At 37.9% G+C, this 23,945-nt stretch overlaps 1 protein-coding gene and 1 long non-coding RNA gene across 10 annotated transcripts in view; one reads left to right on the forward strand and one right to left on the reverse strand.

Moving 5' to 3' along the window:
- The first annotated feature begins 58 nt into the window (after nt 1-58).
- Nucleotides 59-23,945, forward strand: part of CEP162 (centrosomal protein 162) — a 97,668-nt gene continuing 73,781 nt past the window's right edge. For 3 of the 9 annotated variants that reach the window (XM_072832167.1, XM_072832169.1, XM_072832170.1), the window contains exons 1-7: nt 72-337; nt 1,243-1,358; nt 2,420-2,482; nt 13,056-13,170; nt 16,397-16,543; nt 16,899-17,082; nt 19,234-19,301. In XM_072832167.1, coding sequence (XP_072688268.1) covers nt 1,302-1,358; nt 2,420-2,482; nt 13,056-13,170; nt 16,397-16,543; nt 16,899-17,082; nt 19,234-19,301 — 634 coding nt within the window. In that variant the 5' untranslated portion in view covers nt 72-337; nt 1,243-1,301. Of the gene's footprint in view, nt 338-444; nt 569-1,242; nt 1,359-2,419; nt 2,483-13,055; nt 13,171-16,396; nt 16,544-16,898; nt 17,083-19,233; nt 19,302-23,945 lie in introns of those variants that run through there. The other 6 variants (XM_072832171.1, XM_072832174.1, XM_072832175.1 and 3 more) reach the window with 4 other exon arrangements.
- Nucleotides 9,760-14,553, reverse strand: LOC140636691 (uncharacterized). Its single transcript, XR_012033904.1, has 2 exons — nt 14,336-14,553; nt 9,760-10,052 (listed from the first exon to the last, which is right to left on the reverse strand). It is a non-coding gene; the product is annotated as an uncharacterized lncRNA (long non-coding RNA).

Genomic DNA, 23,945 nt, shown 5'->3' on the forward strand with positions numbered 1-23,945 from the left:
ACAACACCCAGCATGCCTGGGTTCCGCCTCTCGAGAACCGCCCCCCTCCCCGCCCCCGCGCGCCCTCCACTTTTCCAAGGAGCACAGAAAAGGCTGTGGAGTCTCGTTGGTGCAGCAGCGACGGCTCTTACCCTCCAAATTATTCTGAGCCGCAGCAACTGCCACCTTCTCGTAGCGGAGAAAAGACAGTAACTGCTGTCCCGTGGGGCCCGCAAGCCACGTGACCGGCCCGAGTCATGTGACTCGGGTTTCAGGCGGCCGAAGTGTGTTACCCTGGTAACTGTTGGGCCCTCCCCGCAGACGTTTGGGATGGCGCGGAGCTGGAGCTCAGAGACAGGTAGGTGAGGCTTCCCGCTCGGTTGACCCTGACCGAGAGTGTCCTCAGACCCGCTCCCCTCCTCCGCCCACGCTCCATTCAAGTGCGTCTTTGTCTTCCGGCCGCTCTGGAACCCGCGCTTCCTGGAGCCGGGATCCCCCTCCGCCCAGGGTCTTGGGGCAGGACCTTAACTGCACACACATCCTACACTGATCAGAAATGCTAAAGAGGCCGGGAGTTGATATTCTGCAGGTTGGGAAAAATACTGGCCGGGGTTCTTTAAACGAATGAATTGGGTTCATTAGACAGGTGGGGAGAGCTTTGTGTTACAAGTTATGCATAGTTTTGTTGCCTTTCCCTCCCTCCAAAGGGAACACAATTCGTTTTGATCTGTACACTCCACTAACTCTATTTTAGGTAGACCTTGAATCTTAATGAATTGCATTTTGTCTGTATCCAGAAACAGTCTGGTTTGCAAGACTATTCATATGCACTGATAACAGACCGAATGATAGGGCGACACAAACTCTGTCCTGTGCTTTGCAGAAAAGAAATGGCCTTTTGGACTTGCTATTTTTAAATTTTTGACAGATTCCTTGAGAGGACCTGATTTGTTTCAGGAATATTAAATAACACACACACACACACACACACACACCATAGGTTTAGGAAATGTTGCGGAGACCACCCTTCAACAATTGGGTGTTAACAATGAAAATGTAATTCTGGACCCTAAGTACAGTGCAAACTGTAAGAGCTGCTTTTCCAAAGCAGTTTTATTCATGAATTCAGGATCTCTTGTCAAGGTTATTGGTCAATAATTGTGCATGTATACTAAACCATAAGACAAATGTCTGAGGATTAAGTCTGGTTGCTCATAATGTGATATTAATTTCCTCAGAGCATACTTATCTCTTGTTATTTAGTGTTTCCAGTGTTGTAAATACTTTGGAATGTTTACCTTGGGAAGTGAAAATTCTTGATTATGGCTCACTATTCCAAAGAAGAGCTGGATGAAGAGTTTGAGCAGTTCATGAGAGAGGTAAGTTTTATCTTTTTAAAAGCTACATTGTGAACTTTGTAAACTTGTGTCACAAGAAATTCATCTTTCAGTTCTCTTTCACTTCTAATATGCAATCAGTTTGACAACCTTGAAAATAAAGCAGCCAGTTATTTTATCAGCAAAGTGGGTTTATTTAGGAATGACAGAGAAACTACCATTCAAAACATGCAGGCTATGGCAAAACCATATGCAAATCCTGAGACCAAAGGAGAGGAACCATTACTTTACAGAGAAAATGAGAAAAGTTGGGAAGGGCTTCCTTGAATGAAAGTCCATTGTAGGAGAGAGAGAGTTCAGAGTGGTCACAGTTTCTCATTGGTGGAGTTGTGGCTGTTTCTTACTGGCTGCGCTAGTTGCTCTGCTTGGGGAAATTCATTCTTTCCTTTGCTGGAAAATGCAAGGTTCCATTTCTTGCCAGTGGGTTCTGCAATTGACGATGAGTTAATAGCGCATGAGAGCTCCCCCTTCTGGCCTCCTGATTGTATTTCAAATGTTTTCTTTACTTTCACATTATTCCCTTTTGATCCAGATCTTTCCTCAAAAGCATCAGTGACCAAGAGTTGGGTCATCCATGTCTCAGTGCCAGAAAGGACCTTTCTTGGGTGTCATGTCCCACGCCAGAAAGTGTATAGCAGTTAGAACCCATTTTGGACCATATTTGAATAACGAGGAAGGTCCTTAGGAAGGAAAACTCTCAGGCATTTCCCATACAAAGTCTATATCTTTTTGAAGTCATATGTGTAAGAGATCATCTTGAAGTGGTGAGCTAGCATCACCTTATTGGGTACATGGTTTCTACAAAGTTTGACAAGCAACTGATGCAAAACTTAAAAATTATTATACAAAACATAACTAAAAGGAACATGACAATTCCAAAATGTATGATGGTTCTGAACCATGACCCTAGGTCTGAAGAAAGCCATCTGAACAAAAGACCAGCGAGAATCATGTGAAATTCAGCATTAGTCATGCGCTTATCAAATTCAGTAGTCAATGTGCTTATCCCCTAACTTTGTGCAATTGAGTTTCTATTTTTCCAGAAAAGTTTATCCATGTGTAGTAAGTGGTGTCTGCTATCACACATATGCCTCCTTGCTCAGCAGGTAAGTAATACAGAGCTATGTGATTGTTCAAAACTACTTTAGCCAACGAGCTGAATAATCATTGTTGGGTTACTATTGTTTTGGCTGTAGAATTGACCAGCTCTCTTAATTTTAGGGAAAATTTTCTGATTGTGTCTGTTAGACTTACTCTGCAGGGAGAAAGTTTCTCTCTATGGAGGCAAACCTGGAATTTCATGCCTCCTGGAAGTTCTCATTTCAGATGACCATGAAGGTTTAGTGACGTAGACCGATAGGAAGCTGCTAATTTGTTGTGAACCAAAAATAGAACAGTGAATACAGCAGGAGCACATTGTTCTTTTATCCATCAGCAGTCAAGGCAATTAATTGCCCAAGCCTAGGGGCCATTACCAAAACCTCCACAGTTAGAAAAGTAGCCAGTAGCTGCACATAGGGCTCCCTCATAAGTATTAGCATTTATGGACCCATTTGTCAGTATAGAGGCATTAACATTATTCAACCAAGACTCAAATACCATGTTATCACATATTGAAAGTTTTCCTGAATATATGGGTATGACAGCCAGCTTACAAGTGGCCTAACTTACATTGGCTGTTCCCCAGCGTGTTTTACATATGTATTCAAGAGATCTTGTTTCTCCTGCCTAGGGTTGGGTTAAATTGAGGCAGGGAATACGTATGTATGGATTTAAGTTCTAACTTTATAAAATGGATCTGGGGAACACTTTAGGCATGTAGTGGCAATTGGGCTTCCAGCAAAATGACTTGTAGGTGAGCTAAGGGATCACTGTTGCTGTGGGCAGATTGAGGTTTCTGGTGCCACATCCCATAATCAGAGAAGTTCCCCCTTTTGCTGGAGTTGGGAAATGTGGGTAAGCATTATCTATCCATGGAAGAGAGGCAAAAAATAAAGCCTGGTCCAGTCATTTTGTGAAAGTTGTCTTTATCAGATGTCTGCTTTAATTCCTGGAAACTTTACTTTCAGATCACCAGTTGATTTACAGGTCCAGTCTGGGTTTAGTGCTCTCTTTAGATGTGACATGTGAATCCAGGAGTTCGTTTCTTGAAATTTGGTGACACAAGGGTTGGTAAATAGTACCTAATAGGGCACCTCCAACAAGGTTGAAGAGAGAACTTTTTGAGATGTCTTTTGCAGTAGACAAAAATTTCTCGGTTGCAGCGTGACACTTAAGGCCTTTGTCTCCTGAAAATGTGCTGTGAAGCTAGTTCTACTAAAGCATGGTTATTCTCAACAAAAGCAATTAGGCCTTTACAATATTGAAGTGGATCTCTTTTTATCAGCTGTGGGTCAGACAAGGCAGGAGCCAGGTGCATCAGGTGCCCTGTGACTATCTCAAATGGTGTGAGAATTAATGAGTTACAAAAGGGGTGGATCTCAGATTTGGAAGGATCCTATTATGTGCTTGCGTGGGCAGCACATATACTAGCAGGACCTAATTGTAGTGCTTTTGGCTAGGTTAGTTGAAGTATCTTCACAGATTTTGCCAATTGAGTCTTAATGGTGCTATTAATGTGTTGATTGGGCCATTAATGCCTGAGGATTGGAGTTGGTAAGCACCGGGATAATGCTGTAGTACCAGCCAAACAGCATAGGTTTATTGATGAACTTGACCGTTCCCTGATCACTGTGAAGCTTGAGAAGGCTTCCACAGGTAGGAATAATTTTTTTTTCTAATAGGATTTTAGCTACAGAAGAGGCCATACCCTATCTGCAGGGGAAAGCTTCAGATCAGTGAGAAAACAGACAATGACCAAAACATATTATATCCATGAGACAGGGGGAGCTGAATAAAATCCATTTGCCAAACTTTGAGCGGTCCATGGGGCAATTTAAAATGCCAGGGGCTGGTGTGGATGGGTTTCTTAGGTTTGTATTTTGGACAGGTGGGGCAAGCAAAGTAGGCAATTTTTATGGGCTTTTTAATATTTCTCTACCAGAATTAATTCATAAAGGCTGTCTTATCAGTAGAGCAATAATTAATGCATGCGCAGTGGTTAGTAATGAGATTTTTGAGACTCTGGCAGTACTGGATTGTTATTTGGCTCAAGCCAGAGTTCTCTATTTTTATCAAACCAACAATTTTTAGATTTCCATTATTGTTTTTCTTTCTCTGGGGCCAATTGTTGGGCATCTCATGTCAGTTTTATAGATTATCATTTGAAGCAACATCCCTTTGGACCATGACAGAGGGTTGTTTCTCTAAACCAATTGAGAGAAAGAATTGTGACAAGCCCCTGTAGTTCCTCAGAGCCCAGTTACTGAGGATTAGGAAAACATTGGAAAGATTAGTTGAAGGACTTGATGGCATTTGGAGTGCTTAAGTTTGTAACAGTCTTTTTTCCAGAGTCTGGTTTTTTGCAATCATGACAGATCATCAGGTGAGTTTGGGGTTTGTTTAGGGGCCTCCATTTGTTAGAGATGAAAAGGATTTTAGTGGTCTTACTTTTAGTCAAATCATCTAGGATGTAGGCAAGCTGGTTCGCTAAATTAACTAAATCTGGGGCAGACATAGTTGCCCATTCCATCCTGGTCCTTTTAACTTGAAGGGAAAGATCCAGTTTAGCCAGTTAATGAACACAGAATTAAAAGCTACTTGAGTGGACTCGACGTCTAAAATTTTCCTTAAAAATAATCTGAAGTCAATTGTAATAATCATAACCAGGTTCATCAGGTTTTTGTGTGCAAGCCTGATGATGTTCTAATCATCAGGCTTAGGTACAGCTTTTGTAATTGCTCTGTGAAGACTTCTAGTGAATGTTCAGCCTCCTGCCAGAAGTCAGAGATCTGTTTTTCTGAATCTCTTTCAGGATTTTTCTATCAAACCAGTTTCATCCAATGTTAAGCCCGGCACTCCCCAACCAGCATGTGAACTAATTAATATAAATCTGAGAAACCTAGTCAATAAGTTTGAATACCTGTGTTAAATTCCTCAACAAATCTATGAGGATCCTCAGTAACTTTGGGAAAGTTTTTGACTGTAGCCTGTAGTTCAGCTTTAGTCCAGGGAACATAAGAAACTAGTTTAGCAGTTAGATCCTTAGAGGGCTTGATTTTAAAGGGGTTGGGTTCTGATAGGTTCAGAGAAAGAGAGCTGGGAGAGGTTCGGAGTAAAATAGAAATTCAGAAAGAAGAGTAGAATGAGGAAGGGTCTGAAGGGGCTGAGGATAGCGCTGCACGGAAGTAGAAAGATGGCAGCAGAGCAGTGGCCTGAGCACATGCTGACTGCTGCTGTGAGTGTGGAGATGAAGAATCCATCGGAACAGAGAGGGGACTCAGAAGCCCTTTTGACTTCTCTCAGTTATTTAGTAGCTTCAGTTGATTTAGAAATGGCATTTTGCAAAGAGACAGTTTTAGAGTCCTGACTATGTTTGGAAGCCTCCAGGTACCAATCAAAACAGGCATTCCATTCAATTTGTTTAATTTTAGAGCTGTGGTCTTCTAGTTTGGTTTTGAAAGAAGGAAGCTTGAGGAGATCAAAAGGTCCCCAATGATAGTCATTGAAATTCTAAATTTAGCTAAGTTGGTCTATTTCATTAGCAGTGTGCTTGAGGAGGGATCATAGTTTTTAGACATAAAGTCCATCAGGGTCTCAAGAAGAAGGCTGTCCTGAGAAAGTTTGAGGATTAGGATTCCATTAGTCAATCCAGAAGTTCAGAAAAACACATGAATACTCACCAGAAGGGACAAAGTGTTCACAAAAATAGAAATAATAAAGCTTTTAAACAGATCCTGAGTAAAGCCAGAGAGCTCAAAGTGCAAAGAGAGCAGAGCTTGGATCCAGGAGAGACTAACTCTCAAACTCCAGGGTCTGGGAGAAAACTATGAATTCACTGAATTCACTGAACCTGTTTGTTTACTGGCCTCAGAGTTGTTGGAGTCTTCTCTGGATCCCACTTCTGATCACCAAGTAATGTTGACCTCAAAAATAAAGCAGCCAGTTGTTTTACCATTTGTTTGGGAATGGCAGAAGACTTGCAATTTGGACTTGCAAGCTATGGCAAAACCCTAGGCAAGACCTGAGATCAAAGGAGAGGAACATAACTTCATAGAGAAAAGGAGGAAGTTGGGAGGGGCTGCTTTCAATGAAAGTCTATTGGAGGAAAGCAAGAGTTCAGGGGGGTGATGGCTTCTCATTGACAGAGCTGTTTTGCTGGGCATGAAGAAAAACTTTCCTTCCTCCTGTTGGGGTAGTAAAGTAGGCTTCCTCCTATTGAAAAATGCAAGAAACACTACTTTGTTGGAGTCTGTAATTTTTTTTGTATATTTTTTTATTGGAGTTCCATTTGCCAACATATAGCATAATACCCAGCGCTCATCCCATTAAGTGCCCCCCTCAGTGCCCGTCACCCAGTCACCCCATTCCCCCACCCACCTCCCCTTCCACTGCCCCTTGTTTTTTTCCTAGAGTTAGGAGTCTCTCATCTTCTATCACCCTCTCTGATATTTCCCACTCCTTTTCTCTCCTTTCCTCTTTATTCCCTTTCACTATTTTTTTATATTCCCCAAATGAATGAGACCATATAATGTTTGTCCTTTTCCAATTGACTTACTTCACTCAGCATAATACCCTCCAGTTCTATCTACGTTGAAGCAAATGGTGGGTATTTGTCGTTTCTAATGGCTGAGTAATATTCCATTGTATACATAGACCACATCTTCTTTATCCATTCATCTTCCTATGGACACCAAGGCTCTTTCCACAGTTTGGCTGTTGTGGACATTGCTGCTTATAAACATTGGGGTGCAGGTGTCCTGCCTTTTCACTGCATCTGTATCTTTGGGGTAAATCCCCAGCAGTGCAATTGCTGGGTCATACGGTAGTTCTATTTTTAACTCTTTGAGGAACCTCCACACTGTTTTTCAGAGTGGCTGTACCAGTTCACATTCCCACCAGCAGTGCAAAGGGGGACACCACATCCTCTCCAACATGTGTTGTTTCCTGTCTTGTTAATTTTCACCATTCTCACTGATGTGAGGTGAACACTTCTGAAAGAAATTGAGGAAGACACAAAGAGATGGAAAAATATTCCATGCTCATGGATTGGAAGAATTAATATCGTGAAAATGTCAATGCTACCCAGGGCAATTTACACACTCGGTGCAATCCCTATCAAAATACCATGGACTTTCTTCAAAGAGTTGAAACAAATCGTCTTAAGATTTGTGTGGAATCACAAAGGACCCTGAATAGCCAGGAGAATACTGAAAAAGAAAACCAGAGCCAGGACATCACAATACCAGATTTCAAGTTGTACTACAAAGCTGTGATCATCAAGACAGTGTGGTACTGACACAAAAACAGACACATAGATCAATGAAACAGAATAGAGAACCCAGAAATGGTCCCTCAACTCTATGGTCAACTAATATTCGACAAAGTAGGAAAGACTATCCCCTGGAAAAAGGACAGTCTCTTCAATAAATGGTACTGGGAAAATTGGACAGCCACGTGTAGAAGAATGAAACTAGACCATTCTCTTACATCATACACAAAGATAAACTCAAAATGGATGTAAGATCTAAATGAATCCACCAAAATCCTAGAGGAGAACACAGGCAACACCCTTTTTGAATTTGGCCACAGCAACTTCTTGCAAGATACATCTATGAAAGCAAGGGAAACAAAAGCAAAAATGAACTATTGGGACTTCATCAGATAAAAAGCTTCTGCACAGCAAAAGAAACAGTCAACAAAACTAAAAGACAACCTACAGAATGGGAGAAGATATTTGCAAATGACCTATCAGATAAAGGGCTAGTATCCAAGATCTATAAAGAACTTATTAAACTCAACAGCAAAGAAACAATCTAATCATGAAATGGGCAAAAGACATGAACAGAAATCTCACAGAGGAAGACATAGACATGGCCAACAAGCACATGAGAAAATGCTCCGAATCACTTGCCATCTGGAGTCTGTAATTGATGACAAGTCGATAGGGTGTGAGAGCTCCCCCTTCAGACCTCCCAACTGTATTTTAAATGAAGTTTCCTGTTTTCAGTTTCACAAGTGCATCACCAAGCTCTGTCAGCTTTTCCTCCAGAATCTACCTGTCACCTTCCTAGTTATTTTCCTGTTCACTACCTCCAACCTAGTCTGGAGCACTGTCTTCTCTCCTGTGCTACTATAACAGTTCCCACATACTGCCCCCTCCCCCAGTCCAATTCCTTCACCCCACTGCCACCAGCGTGATCTGTAACATAAATCAGATTGTTCCTCTCCTTTGTAAAACACTGTTGGCTTCCTGTCACCAATGGAATAAAATTCAAACTCCTTCCTATGGTTTATAAAGCCCTGGCTGATTTTTGCTCATGTTGTCCTCATTCATTTTATATCTCTCTTCCCCCTTATCTACTTATGCTGCGATGGCCTTTTTTCTCCCTTAGACATGCCAAGATCCTTTCACATTAGGAGCTTTTCGGGAACTGGTCCCTCTGCCAATAATTTTGTTTCCCTATCCTTTACCTGGTTGTTAAAGATCCCATCTTAAATATCACTACCACAGAGAGGTTTTTATATATATTTTTTCTATTTATCCAGTAAAAAAGTAACCAGCAAGTTACTTCCTTGTGTGTCATATATTTAATTCTCTGTGTAGCACTTGGCACCATTCATGATTTTACTTGTGTCTGTTTTCTGCCTCCCATTGTAAGAATGTATGATTTGTGATGTGGCAGCTACATGTTCACTGCTATACCTGAAGTACCTAATAGATGTTTAATATATATTTGCTGAATGAGTAAATTAGAGGGTTGCACTATATCCTATGTGTTTATATAAATAGGCCTTGTAGAGCATTCAGGAAAGCCACATTTTAAGCAATTATACTAATATTGTATAATTGTTCATAAAGGGAGCTAGATATATGATGTAGTAGAAAACTACAGTTTCAGTAACAGGAAAAATAATGCCTACAAAGTAGGCATTGTTTGTAGATTGTTGTAAGGGTTTAAAAAAGCATCTAATGATTATCTGAATGTAACAGACACTCAGGTTAAGAATCTCACTTCCCATTTGAAAACTGATTTTTTACTTTCAAATATGAAATTTTATTTTGAAAATTAAACTTAATAGGAAGTATTTTCACTGTAAAAGATAAAAAGCAGTACAAACCAATTTTTTTCCTTCTGCCCCTCATTTACCACCCCTTAAACACCCTCTATCCCTCCCACTCTTCCTCTCATATTTAGCCTCAACTCATAAAAACATTTATCTCATGTTAGAGATTTGGGTAAGCAGCATCTCGTTTGTTTTTTTTTAATAATGAAAACCATGATTTTAGAGCCATGTTAACTTTTTTAATCATTTTGTTAAATTATTGTTCAAAGAATTTATTCATTTATTCAATTTATGGAGGTTGGTGGGACCACCCTTTTTTTTTAATAGCTCTCTTGAGTTGTCATATACCATACGATTCACTTGTTGAAAGTGTACAATTCCAGGGTACCTGGGTGGCTTAGTTGGTTAAGTGTCCAAGTTTTGATCTCAGTTCAGATCTTGATCTCAGGTTCGTGAGTTCAAGCCCCATATTGGAATAGCGCTGGGGAGGAAAGCCCAGCTTGGAGCCTACTAAGAAAAAGTGAAGTGTACAATTCAGTGGTTTTTAGTTTTTTCACGGCAATGAAGCTATTACCACAATCACGTTTAGAACATTTTTGTCATCCTCAAAAGAAACCATGTATCCATTACCAGTTACCCCTTTCTCCAGCCTTGGGGGCCACTAATCTACTCTCTGTCTCTGAATATATTCTGATTACAGACATTTCATAGACATAGAATTAAATAATATGTTGTCTTTTGTGACTGGTTTCTTCCACTCAACCTTGGCTGAAACAAGGTGCATCCATGTGGTAGCATCTGTCAGTACTTCGTTGCTTTTTATAGCTGAATAACGTTCCATTGTATGGGTTTACCACATTTTGTTTATCCACATATCAGTTGATGAACATTTGAGTTCTTTCCACTTTTTGGCATTTATAAATAATGCTTCTATGAAAAGTCATGTACAAGTTTTTGTGAGGTTGTATGTTTTAATTTCTGTTATATGTATACCTGGTAGTTGGTATGGTGAGTCATATGGTAACTTTGTTTAACCTTTTGAGGAATATAATTAGTATATTAGGATTCCAGTTTCTCCATATGCTCACCAGCACGGTTATTTTCTGGGTACCAGCTTTTGTGTTTTGTTTTTAATAGTAAGAATCTGGAAAGCAGTGTGGATGATTATCAAAAGGGAGAATACCTACAATGTATTAGATAGTAGGGTGAGCACCCTGCATTTCATTTTCTGATCTTTGTCACAAGCTTGCAAGGTCAGTGGTACTATGACTTTTTTAACAGATTGAATAAACTGAAAAAAGGATAATTTTTCTGAAGCAACAGCAAATTGAAATTAGAATTCGAACTCAGATTTGTCTGGCCTCCAAAACCTATACTCCTTCCACACTCTTGGCCATGGGGCTTAAGAGAAATAGACTGAGTCTGAGGCAGATTGTCAGAATTTGGTGAACAGTGAGATATAGGGAGGAGAGAGAAATGGAACATTTCAAGGTGTTGACCAAGTTCAGAGACTGAGTGGAAAGTGATGAAACTAAAATTTAGTTAAAGAATAGTTTCCCAGAACACGGGTGGCTCAGTGGTTGAGCAGTGCGTTTGGCTCAGGGCATGATCCTGGGGTCCTGGGGTCAGGTCCCACATTGGTCTCCCTGCATGGAGCCTGCTTCTCCCTCTGCCTCTGTCTCTGCCTCTCTCGGTGTGTCATAAATAAATAAATAAATAAATAAATAAACAAATGAATGAATGAATGAATGAGTGAATAAATAAATAAATACTTTTTTAAAAAAAGGAAGAATACTTTTCCTCCCCTCTTCCCCTCCTCCTGTCTGATGTTCTTTTTGAACATTTTAAAATCGGGATTATTTTAAGTCATTGCAGTAGAGTTCTTTGGTTGGCAGGTGGAAATTTGTGCAGTCATCTTGGAAGTTTAAAAGGGTATCCTGGTGACATTGTCCCAGTTGGGGGACTACATACTACAGTGGAAAGTGGACAAGTGTTATCAGACCTGTTTGAATCCTAGGTCTGTAATACTTACTAACAGTAGCAACTGGGGCAAGTTGCTTAACTTCTCTGAGCTTACCCCCATCAATAAATCTTGATTGAATGCTTAGAGATTGAGATAATCTGGGGATAGATCCTAATACACAGCAGGCATGGAATAAATGTTGGTTTCTTCTCCAGGAAACGTGTAGAGTGAGGATAAAAAGAACAAGGACAGAGTCCTGGGGAAGTCTAGTGTAAAGAAATGTGCAAAAGAGCCAAGACCTATTGAAATAGACGGGTGGGAAAAGTCCCAGAAGTGAAGTATAATTTGGAGGAAGTGAGGTTGTGACATCAAGGATAGAGAGTTTTTGGAAGAGTCAGTCACCAGTATCAAATTCCGTGATGTAATCAGGGAAGATGACCAGCATGGTCTTTTATTTGTGGCATCCAGGAGGCCTTTGGAACCTGGGCAAGAGCTGTTTTGGGATGGGAACCAGCTTTTCAAGAGTTGAGGAGTAAACTCAAGAAATTGGTATGTAGAAGAAAGTGATAGGTAGAATAAAGGAGAGGTGGGAATAAGTAACTTATTCTTTTTTGTTTTGTTTTACTTTGCTTTTTAAAAAAAAAAAAAAGTGGAGTACACTTGAATGTTCATTCTTCCATTCCACAGTTGTACGAGGCCCTGAGGTTACAGCAAGGGGCAGGTTTATAACCTGAGGGAAGGAGGCAGGGGAGTCTGAAAGGGGAGTGAAGATATAGAGATCATGTGGAATGAGCAAGGAAGTGAGAACCTAGAACGGTGGGAAGTGACTGACCCCTCTGCAAGTTCTCCTTGGTGTGGAAACCATTTCTTTTCTGAAAAAGGAAAGCAGTGCCTTCACAGATGAGTGTAATGGTGGAATAAGGGAAAGGAGACTGGTTTTTGCCTGAGAGCTTTCTTTTCTCAGTGAAGAGAGAGGCCAGGTTACTGACAGAGTGGTGGCAATGGCTGTGGGTGGAGTTAGGATTAGAGTAGGGGATTTTTTAGGATTGTGGTAAAATTTGGACCTGAAGAATAGAAAAATAAATAAAATTTTATTAAAGTTTCTTAGTCATTGTGACAAAATGCTGATTTTTCTGGCAAACTCAATTCATCTGGTCTTAGAATTTTGTGCTCTTTGAGAATGATGCTGGGTAATTTTGTGCAATTTTTATTTATTCATATACCCTAGAGAATGGGTATACTTTCACATACTTCATTTTTTTCCCCTTCTTGATCAAGTTTCTTGATAAGTTTTCTTTATTTCTTTGTTGTTATCATTGATGTTTTCTCCCTGGTTAGTTTACTTATTTAACTCTGGATATGAAATTGATGTTCAGAGATATATGCTTGATTTTTAAGTTATTTTAGCTACATATGTTTAAAAGCAAATTTATTGTTGCTGAGAATTTTGTTTATGTACGTGATAACTGAACTGTGAAAGAACTAAGAGAAGCATTTTTAGTAATGAATCTGGGATTCTCAAATTTTAATTCAGTAACTTGTATCTATAGCTTTCAGATGATTCTTTTGATAATTCAAGCAAAACACCTAGACAACCTAAAAGAGAAGTGAAAAAGAAAGATGCAGTGCCATGGTGGATAACTGAAGATGATTTTGAAGATGGTGGTAAATATTGCTCATTTTTTTATTCCAAATTATTTGACCACAAGGGGTCAGTCAAGACTTTCAATTTGGGATTTTGTTGTTGGACTATACATCTATAAAGAAGATAATAGTAGTAACATGACTTTTTGAAGCTTGAATTTTCATATAACTTTGCTTTAATATATATTATATAATTGAGAATCTATGATGTTCCTGCATTATCAGGTTATATTACATTGGGATAATTTTATGTTTATCTAAATTAATATGATGAATGATACACGTATATTTCTCTATTTCCCTGTATAAATGGTAAATTGATTTAAAGTGATTTAATAAAATATTCTGACAATGTATTAATGTCATCACATTAGAAAGATTTTAACAAATCTTTAGATTTTTGGTATCACAGTCTGTTAATAACAGTAGTAAAAAAATAATTTTTTTTGCCATAATGGTAAAGAACTCATTATTGATCCTGTTTGATTTATGTGTATACCTTTCCCAGAGTTGTTCTTAGTCGCATCTTTACAAATGGAAAACTACTCTCTGGAGTATTTGCTTTGGTATACCTGCTGTGTATGATACTGCATATCCATAAGGAACCCTATGTTAACCTATGTTTATACTATTTATGGATCACTAAGCAGCATTTTATAAACTTAGAAGATTTCTATATCCTCAGGGGGAAATGTGCCCCATAGCTTTTGTTTTTCCCCCATGAAATTGAGCCCAGATTCCTTAATGTGACCGCTAAGGCTCTACATCATCTGACTAGGACCTTCCTTTCCAGCTTCCTGTGCCCCAGCCGTACTCCGTTATTCCCTATCTCCTGGAAACATCATTGACTCTATGCATTAGCTTTGTGCATTAGCTCATGCTTTCTCACCACTAGACTGCCTTTGCTTGCATCCTTCTTCCCTAACTCTTCTAGCTCCCTTCTCAACATAATTATTTTCTCCTTTGTTTTGATTTCAGAACACCACAATAGCACTTACATATTGTGCTGATAGTCATAACCTGTAGGGCTGCTCCTGAGGTTGGGAGCTTTGTGAGGACAGGAAACACTTTTTTTTTGTTTGTATTCCCCTGCCCCCAACAGTAAATAAGTAATAAATGCATTTAATAAATGAATGTTAGAGTGAAAGTCATTTCTCTGTCATTAAAACTATAAATAAGGAGTTACCTTATTGAAAAATACAGCTCATTTTTTCATAAATCCCCCAACCATGTAACAATGCTAAAGTTTGCATGTAAAGAATTCTTTTTTAGAATCTCCCTGCCGTTGGTGCTTGAAAATAATATTATATGATAAAGTACAATTGGAATTGTTCACAAAGATTTAAGACTTCATTAGCATTAACATCTCTTTCCAGAAAGTAATGTGTAAGAGATAAAATGTACTCATCCAAAGGGAAAAACTAGGTCCTAGACTAACAATTGAATGTAACATGACTAAAGGGACTAATTTTTAAGAAAGAATTTGTCAATCAAAAGTGGATTTGATTAGTAAAAGATGCAAAGAATTATATTTAAGAAGCAAGCTTTGACAATATCCATTTAAACAGAGGAGAGGGGATGCCTGGGTGGCTCAGTGGTTCCAGGATCGAGTCCCACATTGGACTCCCCACAGGGAGCCTGCTTCTCCCTCTTCCTATATCTCTGCCTCTCTCTCTGTCTCTCATGAATAAATAAATAAAATCTTTAAAAATAAATAAATAAACAAACACAGAGGAGAGGGTTTCTCCACCCAAGGATATAGCAATCACAGTCATTTCTGAGTTCATGTTATGTTGTGCATACTAGGCACTAGTGTATAGACTAGATATGATTCCTGCCATCAAGAGCATAGAAGCTTCTGAGGGGGAAGTAAACACCCTTTTGTGGAGAGAAATGCATTACTAATCTTAGACAGCATTAAACATCAACATTGAGCTACTTCAACCTTATAATTTTTTCTTTCAATTGCCATAAGGATAAAATGTTCTGCCTAGAGGATGAAACAATCTAATCCTTCTACTGGTTATAATCTTCATTATAAATAAGCAAATTGGGTCTTGGTTTTGTTCATTAGTCTCTTATAAACTCAATGTGGGTCACATCCCTGAGTCCAACTTCAGAGCTAATGTGAGACCCCCATAGGCCCCAAAATAGCATCCCACCCATGGCATTACGTTTTTCATTTGAAACGTCTTTAGATAACATCTCTTGATTTTCTGTGACCATGGAAGTTATTATTTGATCTGTAAAACCGTTATTCTCACAAAACCATAAAAAATAGATTCTAGGGTGGCCCGGGTGGCTCAGTGGTTTAGTGCTGCCTTCAGCCCAGGGAATGGTCCTGAAGACCTGGGATCGAGTCCCACATCGGGCTCCCTGCATGGAGCCTGCTTCTCCCTCTGCCTGTGTCTCTGCCTCTCTCTCTCTCTCTCTGATGAATAAATAAAATCTTTAAAAGAAATAGATTCTAAGTCCTTTCTAAGAGGACACTAATTAGGAAAATAAAGTCAGAATTTGTGACTTCTTGGTAAGACTTCCTTCTAAGCAAAAGTGATATTCTTCTAATCTTAATATTTATATCTTACAATGTAATTATTTAACTTTTCCATTTTTTACTTTTTTATAAAAAATGTATGCTATTATGATAAAGAAATTTTGAATATTGTATAGCCTTTTCAGTGTTTTCTAATGTTTTTGGAATAAAGAGCAAAACTCCTGGCTGTGAGTACTGGCCTAGTCGGACCATCAGCTCCTGCTCTGAACTTATCTCCACCTAGACTCACCCTCATTCTCTAGATCCAACCTCACTGGCCTTTTTGCATCCTCCAATGTTGGCCTGCCCCTCCCATTGCTGACCATGTGTACCTTGTGTCTGTCCTACCTGGATTTGTTTTCCTTTTCTAATTCACCTAGTTATTTCCTACTTTTCCTTTACATAAGGCAGAACATGTACGATATACTGTCTTAAATAATTGTGCTTCAAAGTAATTTAAAACATTTTATCTCATTATGTAAACTTTTTGAGATTATTTAATAAGATACACTGCAAATAAATAGAATTATAGTTCTTTTTTTGTGAACTTTAGGTCTGATGGATTTTTATTTAATACACCAGATTTATTTTGTAACTACTGTCCATAAAATTAGCTAACAAAAAATGTTAGTACAACACTATTACTGGTTAGTAAATAGTCAAAACAGTTTTCTAAACATAAATATCCAACTGTATCTTAAATCCTATCCTTAGGACTGCTTGGAACAAATGTAAGCTATCTGAAAACAAAGAAACCTTCTCCGCCTATTATAGAAATAGAAGAGGACTCTGCTGAAAGGATTCAGTTTCTTCAGAGCAGTGGAACCTCCATCTTAAGTATTGACAGCTTAGAAACAAATGGTAAGAAATGTGAGGGATATGAGTTGATAGGTCAATTACTATGCTTGATTAGATTAAATGCTATAATTATACTATGCCATAATTAAAATTTTTACAAAAATTAACTTGTATTTTGAAGCCTCCTTTACTGAACCATGTACACTTAATTAATACCTTCCTAGAAGATTTAGAATTAGATCTTGAGAGAAGCCTTATAACCTTACATACCGATTATGAATACAAGTCTGTACTTGGTTGGTAAGAGATTAAAGTATGTTTTAAATTTAAAAAATTTTTCTATTAATAAATAAATCATTAAAATTAATATTATCAAAATTCTTCATATTAATAAAATGTATTTGTGCTTTTCATTTAGAGATAGTAGTTTCTGAACTCAATCATAGTGTCCTTGGATTGGGATTAGACACATTAGAAGAACAAGAAGAAAAAGAGCAATTTTTTGCCAGGCTTGAGGAAGGCTTAACATCTTCCATTGATTATTCAAGATTAAATAAGGAACTGGATTCTAATGACTCCACGCAATTTAAAGCTTTACATAGGTAATGTATGTACAATATTGACTAATCATTAAATGATTTCTTTCTATGTTTTTCTATATTTTTAGAAGACTGGTGTATGCATGGACTTCAGTGGGTAAACATGATAACAAACAAAAAGTAAATCTTATTTTTAGCTCTTTTCTCTGTTCATTATTTTGGTCATGCTTTCTCTTATATATTGAATGGAATTTGTTGATTTGTGTTTGAGACCCCACTCTGCATCCAGATACCTGAAATGTCCAGCCTAAGATGCTTTTGAGACTAATGGCACATGGCAAAAAGACCTTATTAGGAAAGTAACTTCTTAAGTGATTTTACATAGATAAAATAAATAAGAGAGTTCAAGTAGCTGTTATAAACTCTGAGAAAAAAAGAAAAGAAAGGGGAACAAGGAGTAAAGACCAGATTTGTCTCTGTCCTACCTTTGTATGGTTGACCCTGATGATAATCAGGAAACCTCATTTATCCTGGGTCTCCTACTAATTGAGCTGGTATTCTGTACATACAGTAGACCTTTGACCTGTTAAAATGATAAATGGAAGTCAGATTACAACTTTTAAGATTTTAAGAACACCAAACTATAATTACATTAAGGGTGAGGAGAATCATAACCTCTGGTTGTTAGAGTACCTGGTCTCCTTAGGATGCTTAGTTTCTTAGAGACTATGAATAAAGTGGTGCAGTGACTGTCATGAATTATGGAGGGTTTGAGATTTTTACCCTACTTGCAAGCTAACAAGTGACCCTGCCAGTTTTATGGATGCTGACAATAGACATAGGATTCCTGGGTTAGAAACAAAGGACCTTATTTCTTACAACAGAAGCCTATCTGAGTCTCACGTTTATTTGCCTCACTTCCCACCCTGCCCCACAAAGCTTGTGGAGGCACCACGGAGAGTCCATGAAGGCTGTCTGCGTGGGCACTGGGTTGCCTTATAGGAGAGGATCACTGAGCTTGGGGAATCTGTTGCTTTTATGTAAGAGGAAACAGGCCTACTTCTTTTCTGGGAGGAGATACTGCATCATCTCTCAAGGTGGCTCACAGCAACACAATTGTGGGAAATAACCTAGGAAAGAGGAGTTTGTGCCTTGAGTTCCTGGTGTACCCCACAAAAACATGCTGGGACATTCAGGGTAATTGCCTCTCCCAATAGTAACAACACAGATGAAGTATACACAGGTTTGTTAGCTATAAGTTTGGGCCCCTTTATAATATTTCTTAACTTTTTCTTATTTTTTTTTTAAGGTTTTATTTATTCAGGAAAGTCAGAGAAAGTGGGGGGAGGGGGAGGTAGAGACACAGGCAGAGGGAGAAGCAGGCTCCATGCAGGGAGCCCGACATGGGACTCGATCCTGGGTCTCCAGGATCACACCCTGGGCCGAAGGTGGCGCTAAACCGCTGAACCACCCAGGTTGCCCCTCTTTTTCTTATTTCTTAGCAGTATTCTTAACTCCTGATATTTCTGTTCTTGGACAGGCTAGTCAGAGTGCTGAATACCATTGGATATGTAGTACTGTTTGCTGCTATTATTATAGTTTTATATCTTCATGGATTTGCTGATAATCTCACTAAAGACAGGGTTAATGGACTGAAAAAAGTAGGGCAGATTCCTCGGTTTGCAAGAAAGCAGTGTATGAACTAACCCCAATATAATTAAATTTGCTCAAGTGCCTTTGTCACTTTCTGAGTTTTTATTAGTTTAAGGTCCCTATTCAGCCTGTATTTCATGATTAAAATGCTTATTAACATGTAAATGCTGAACCTGAAAAACCTGAAATTTTTTTCTGGTCAGGTTCTGGCCTGACGTAGACTTCACTGTTACTCCTAGCTTGTGGTCAATTTCTGATTTTTAGTGTAGAAAGAACATCTGGGTCCTGAGACACGTAAATGCACACACTTATGTATAAAACTGTGTGTATTTGTGTATAAAGTTAATGGCATTTTTCTCTTTGTATTAATTTGATAGCTACAATAAGGCTTTGAGGGTCCTTTATTTTCACATTTTCTTTATAGTGCCCAAATTCTTAGTTTTTGATAGAATAAGAGTACTTGAGAAGAAAAATATAATGTTAGAGTTTTTTTTAAATATGCACAAAAGATTGCATGGAATGTATTAACATTTAATTCTGAATTAAGTAATTTTTTTTCAGTAATCAAATTGATGTAGAACTAACTGAAGATAAACATGAGAATGAATCAAAACATGAAGAACTGGCAGGTAATTTCATTGGTTTAAAAATGTACAATATTTGAAAAGATAATATAACTTAATAAAGACATTGATAGAAAAAGAAAAGGAAAATCTTATCTTGGAAAGAGCTTAGATTAGGTTGAGTAAACTGCCTATGTTACAGTCTGAGGTACTAAGAAATGGTTGAGAGTGCACTGCTGCATCATTTGTTGGGAGTGGGTGGTGGATCATTTCAGAAGACAAGAAAAGGACGAGGGGAATCTTTGGAGCCAGGACCAATATCTCTAAAGCATGGCTCAGTAGGTATTTCTTTTTCTACTTTGACTTTTAACATGTCTCTGTTTTTATATTTAAAATGATTTTCTCATGGGTAGTGTATAGCTGGGTTTTTCTTTTTTATCCACTCTGACGATCTCTGACTTTTAATTGAAATGTTTCTACCCTTAATAAAAATATATTCATTGGTATGGTTATTTATTCTTTTGCCATTTGTTGTGTTGCTTTTGTCCTGCAGTCTGTTGGATTGAGTATTGTAGTGTTCCATTTTATCCCTTCTTTTGGCTTGTTAGTTATACCTCTTTGTTGTATTTTCCTTCTTAGTTTCTCTATGATTCGTACTATGCATCTTTAGCTTATTAAATAGATTCTACTTTCAGATGACATTATATCATATTTATATGAGTCTTAAAAACAGCAACTCCCCTCCTCAACCTTTTTGCTATTTTTGTCAGATATTTTTTTCTGTATATCCTAAAACTCCATGATGTATTATTATCACTATTGTTATTATTACTATTGCTTTTAATAGTCTATTTAAAACATTTTTAAGGAAAGGACACCTGGGTACTCAGCGGTTGAGCGTCTGCCTTCGGCTTAGGGCATGATCCTGGGCTGCTGGGATCGAGTCCCACATAAGGTGCCCTGCATGGATCCTGCTTCTCCCTCTGTCTGTGTCTCTGCCTCTCTCTATGTGTCTCAAATAAATAAATAAACAAACTTTAATAATTTTTTAAGGGAGATAAAAATTAATATTTATGTAAAAATGTTTTCCATGTATTTATCATTCTCAGTTTTTTTGTATTCTTTTATATAGATTTGAGGGCTTTTTTAACTTCTTATTTAAAATGAATTTTAAAAAATTAATTTTTAATTTGAAGTAAAGCTGGTATATAACATATTATTTTCAGGCACACAACATAATGATTTGATACACTGTGAAATGATCACCATAACAAATCTAGTTAACACTATCACGAGTACAAAAAACAAAACAAAACATTTTTTCCTTGAGATAAGAACTTTTAAGATCTACTGTTTTAGCAATTTTCAAATACAGTTGACTGTCCAGCATAGGAGCTAGGAATGCTGACCCCCTGCATAAAAATCTGTGTGTAACTTTTGACTCCCCCCAAAATTTAATTACTAATAACCTCTCATCGATTGGAAGCCTTACGATAACAAAAAGATTTGATAAACACATATTTTATATGCTATGTATATTATTATATACCATATTCTTAAAGTTAGCTGGAGGAAAGAAAATGTTATTAAGAAAATCATAAGGGGGCAGCCCCGATGGCTTAGCGGTTTGGCACTGCCTTTGGCCCAGGGCGTGATCCTGGAGACTGGGATCGAGTCCCACGTCGGGCTCCCTGCATGGAGCCTGCTTCTCCCTCTGCCTGTGTCTCTGTCTCTGTCTCTCATGAATAAATAAATAAAATCTTTAAAAAAAATCATAAGGAAGAGAAAATACATTTATAGTATTGGACTGTATCAGAAAAAAATCCTCATGTAAGTGGAACTATAACAGAGTTCAAACCCATGCTGTTCAAGAGTCAACTGTGGTAGCTATCTAGTATTTTGAGTTTCTGTATAGTATTTTTTTTAGCCTGGTTTTGTGGCAGTTTGATGTAGGTGTATCTTGTTATGCTTTTCTTGTATTTATCCTACTTGGAGGTAATTGAGCATCTTTGATCTGTGAATTTGTAGTTTCCATCAAAATGAAAAAATGTTTTGCCCACTAATTCTTCAAATATTTCTGTAACCCCCTGCCCTCTGACTCTAATTACAGTTGTGTTAGATGGTTAAATTTTGTGCCATAGGTCATTAAGGCTCTTTCATTTTTTAAAGCTATTTTCCTCTTTGTGCTTCAGTTTTTATTGTTAGGTCTTCAGATTTACTGATTTTTTCTTCTTTCCTTTGATATTCTGTTAATTCATTGAATCTTTTTTCTTTCAATCTAGAAGCTCCTTTTAGGTATTTTTTAAAATCTCTATGGAATCTTCTCTCATGTTCTTTTTTTTTTTTTTTTTTTCTTGTTAAGTCCTTAACAAAACATATTCTGCTGATCCCAATGTGTGTGCATTTCTGGGTCTCTTTCTATTGACTGCTGCTTTTCCTTGTAAGTCTAGTTATTTTTTTTATTGGGTGTTGGATATTGTAGATTTTTATGTTGTTGAGTGTCTGAATTTTGTTTTCTTCCTATAGTGTTGAGCTTTGTTCTGGCAGATCTTGCTACCTTGATCCTTCCAAGGCTTTTCTTATGCCTTGTTAGGGGAGGTCTCCCGTAGCATTTCGTAGTACAGTTTGACACTAGTACTAAGGCACATCCTTTCTGAGGTTTCTACTGAATGACCCTACTAAACAATGAGGACTTTTTCCACTCAAACTGGTTAGAGCTCCAGACTCTCCTTTCCCTTCCTGAAGTCTGTGAATTTCCTAGCCAGTAGCTTCCAGTTGCTCAAAGTATGCAGATATGGCTTATATTTCAGCAAAGAGTCAGGGAGACCACATACAGATCTTTAGAGCTCTGCTTCTACATAGGTGTTTCTGATTGCCTCAGTCTTTCTGAAAGTTTATCTCTGTGACCTTAACATAGTGAGACTGTTCTGATCTTCCCCTCCCTGCTTAACATTCCTGAATTTATGTACCTTCAAGTAACTGTAGAACTCACCTCACTTGTTTATTTTTTTCTTAAGGAATCAGTTTTGTGCTGCCAGCTGTCCAGTGTTTATAAATAGTTATTTCATATATTTTGTTCAATTTACTCATTGTTTACAGAGTTTTTGAAATCCAGCATAGTAGAGGGGAAAGTCCTGTAGGTTGCATCATACTTAAATTAAAATTTGCAGCTAAATTTTCTAACAAAGAATGAAAAATGTCTCCAAAATCTATCATTCAGGTCTTTTATTTTTTTTTTTTAAGATTTTATTTACTTATTCACAAGAGACACAGAGAGAGAGAGGCAGAGACATAGGCAGAGAGAAGCAGGCCTCATGCAGGGAGCCCATTGTGGGACTTGATCCTGGGACTCTGGGATCATGCCCCGAGCTGAAGGCAGGCGCTCAATCGCTGAGCTACCCAGGTGTCCCTGATAACTGTTTTGCAAATTTAACTATGTCTGTTGATATTTAGAAAATCCCAGTGTTATTTCTTATATGGAAAAGATGAGCTCACAAAGGTGAGGTTCTCAGCCTCAGAATATATTAATGTTGTTAACCAGCTAAGCTAGTTTATTTACCTAAGATCCAGTACTCACCTTGTCTTCCTTTTGAACTAATATGGAGATGTTTCTGTAGATAGATGTCACTAGGAATATGTCTATTTAACTTCTAAGCCCTCTCAAATTCATTCTCAGACTTTCATTATTAATTGCACTCAGGTTATCCTCTCCATTTTAAGAAAAGACAGCCATTCCATAGCAGTCTGTGGAACTTGTACAGTCTTTCATCAGGCCATCCTGTTTCTGAAAGTGCTCTAATTTTCAAAATACAATTAAGATTATGTTTATTTCTGGAATGATGGTTTCCACTCTGAAAACGTCACAAATCTCAGTTAATCCTTCAATTTAAGGGCTATAAACAACACATTAAAAATTGGTTTAGAGATCCTGGCCAGGTAACTCCTACCTTACCTTCCCCTAAGTAGTGTTATTGGCATCATGTTAATTAACATAGACACACATTTCTCTTCTGGTATAAATTCATTGAGATATAATTTGGGACTTTAGCTGAGAAGTGCCCAGAATTAGGAAATAGTAGAGGTCACATAGAGCCAGTATTTACCTGCGGGAAGGATTAGAGATCTTTCATAAGTACTGTTTCAGGGTTACATTGGAGATACCTACAGAGACAATCAATCATAAGTACTGTTTCAGGGTTACATTGGAGATACCTACAGAGACAATCAATCAATCAATCAATCAATTCATCCAACGTTTTAAAAATGTCAAGATTTCACAGAAGTGCTGCCTTTTATAAGTATGCTTTTGAGATTCTTTTATTTTATTTTTTTTTAATTTTTATTTATTTATGATAGTCACAGAGAGAGAAAGAGAGAGGCAGAGACACAGGCAGAGGGAGAAGCAGGCTCCATGCACCGGAAGCCCGATGTGGGATTCGATCCCGGGTCTCCAGGATCGCGCCCTGGGCCAAAGGCAGGCACCAAACCACTGCGCCACCCAGGCATCCCTGAGATTCTTTTAAAAATAAGCATTAAACTTTGTTTTAAAAATACAATGTTTGGACAGCTCTAGAAACTTTTAGTTAAAAAACATAAAAGATTAAAAATATAAAGCTCTTATAACTATTTGAAAATATAAGACAGTGAAATAAACCTAAGTCTTACAAATTGAGTTTTCATTAAATTTTTGCCAAAAAAAAAAAAAAAAAA

This window comes from Canis lupus, chromosome 7, assembly GCF_048164855.1.
Source record: "Canis lupus baileyi chromosome 7, mCanLup2.hap1, whole genome shotgun sequence".
In the NCBI taxonomy this organism is placed as follows: domain Eukaryota; kingdom Metazoa; phylum Chordata; class Mammalia; order Carnivora; family Canidae; genus Canis; species Canis lupus.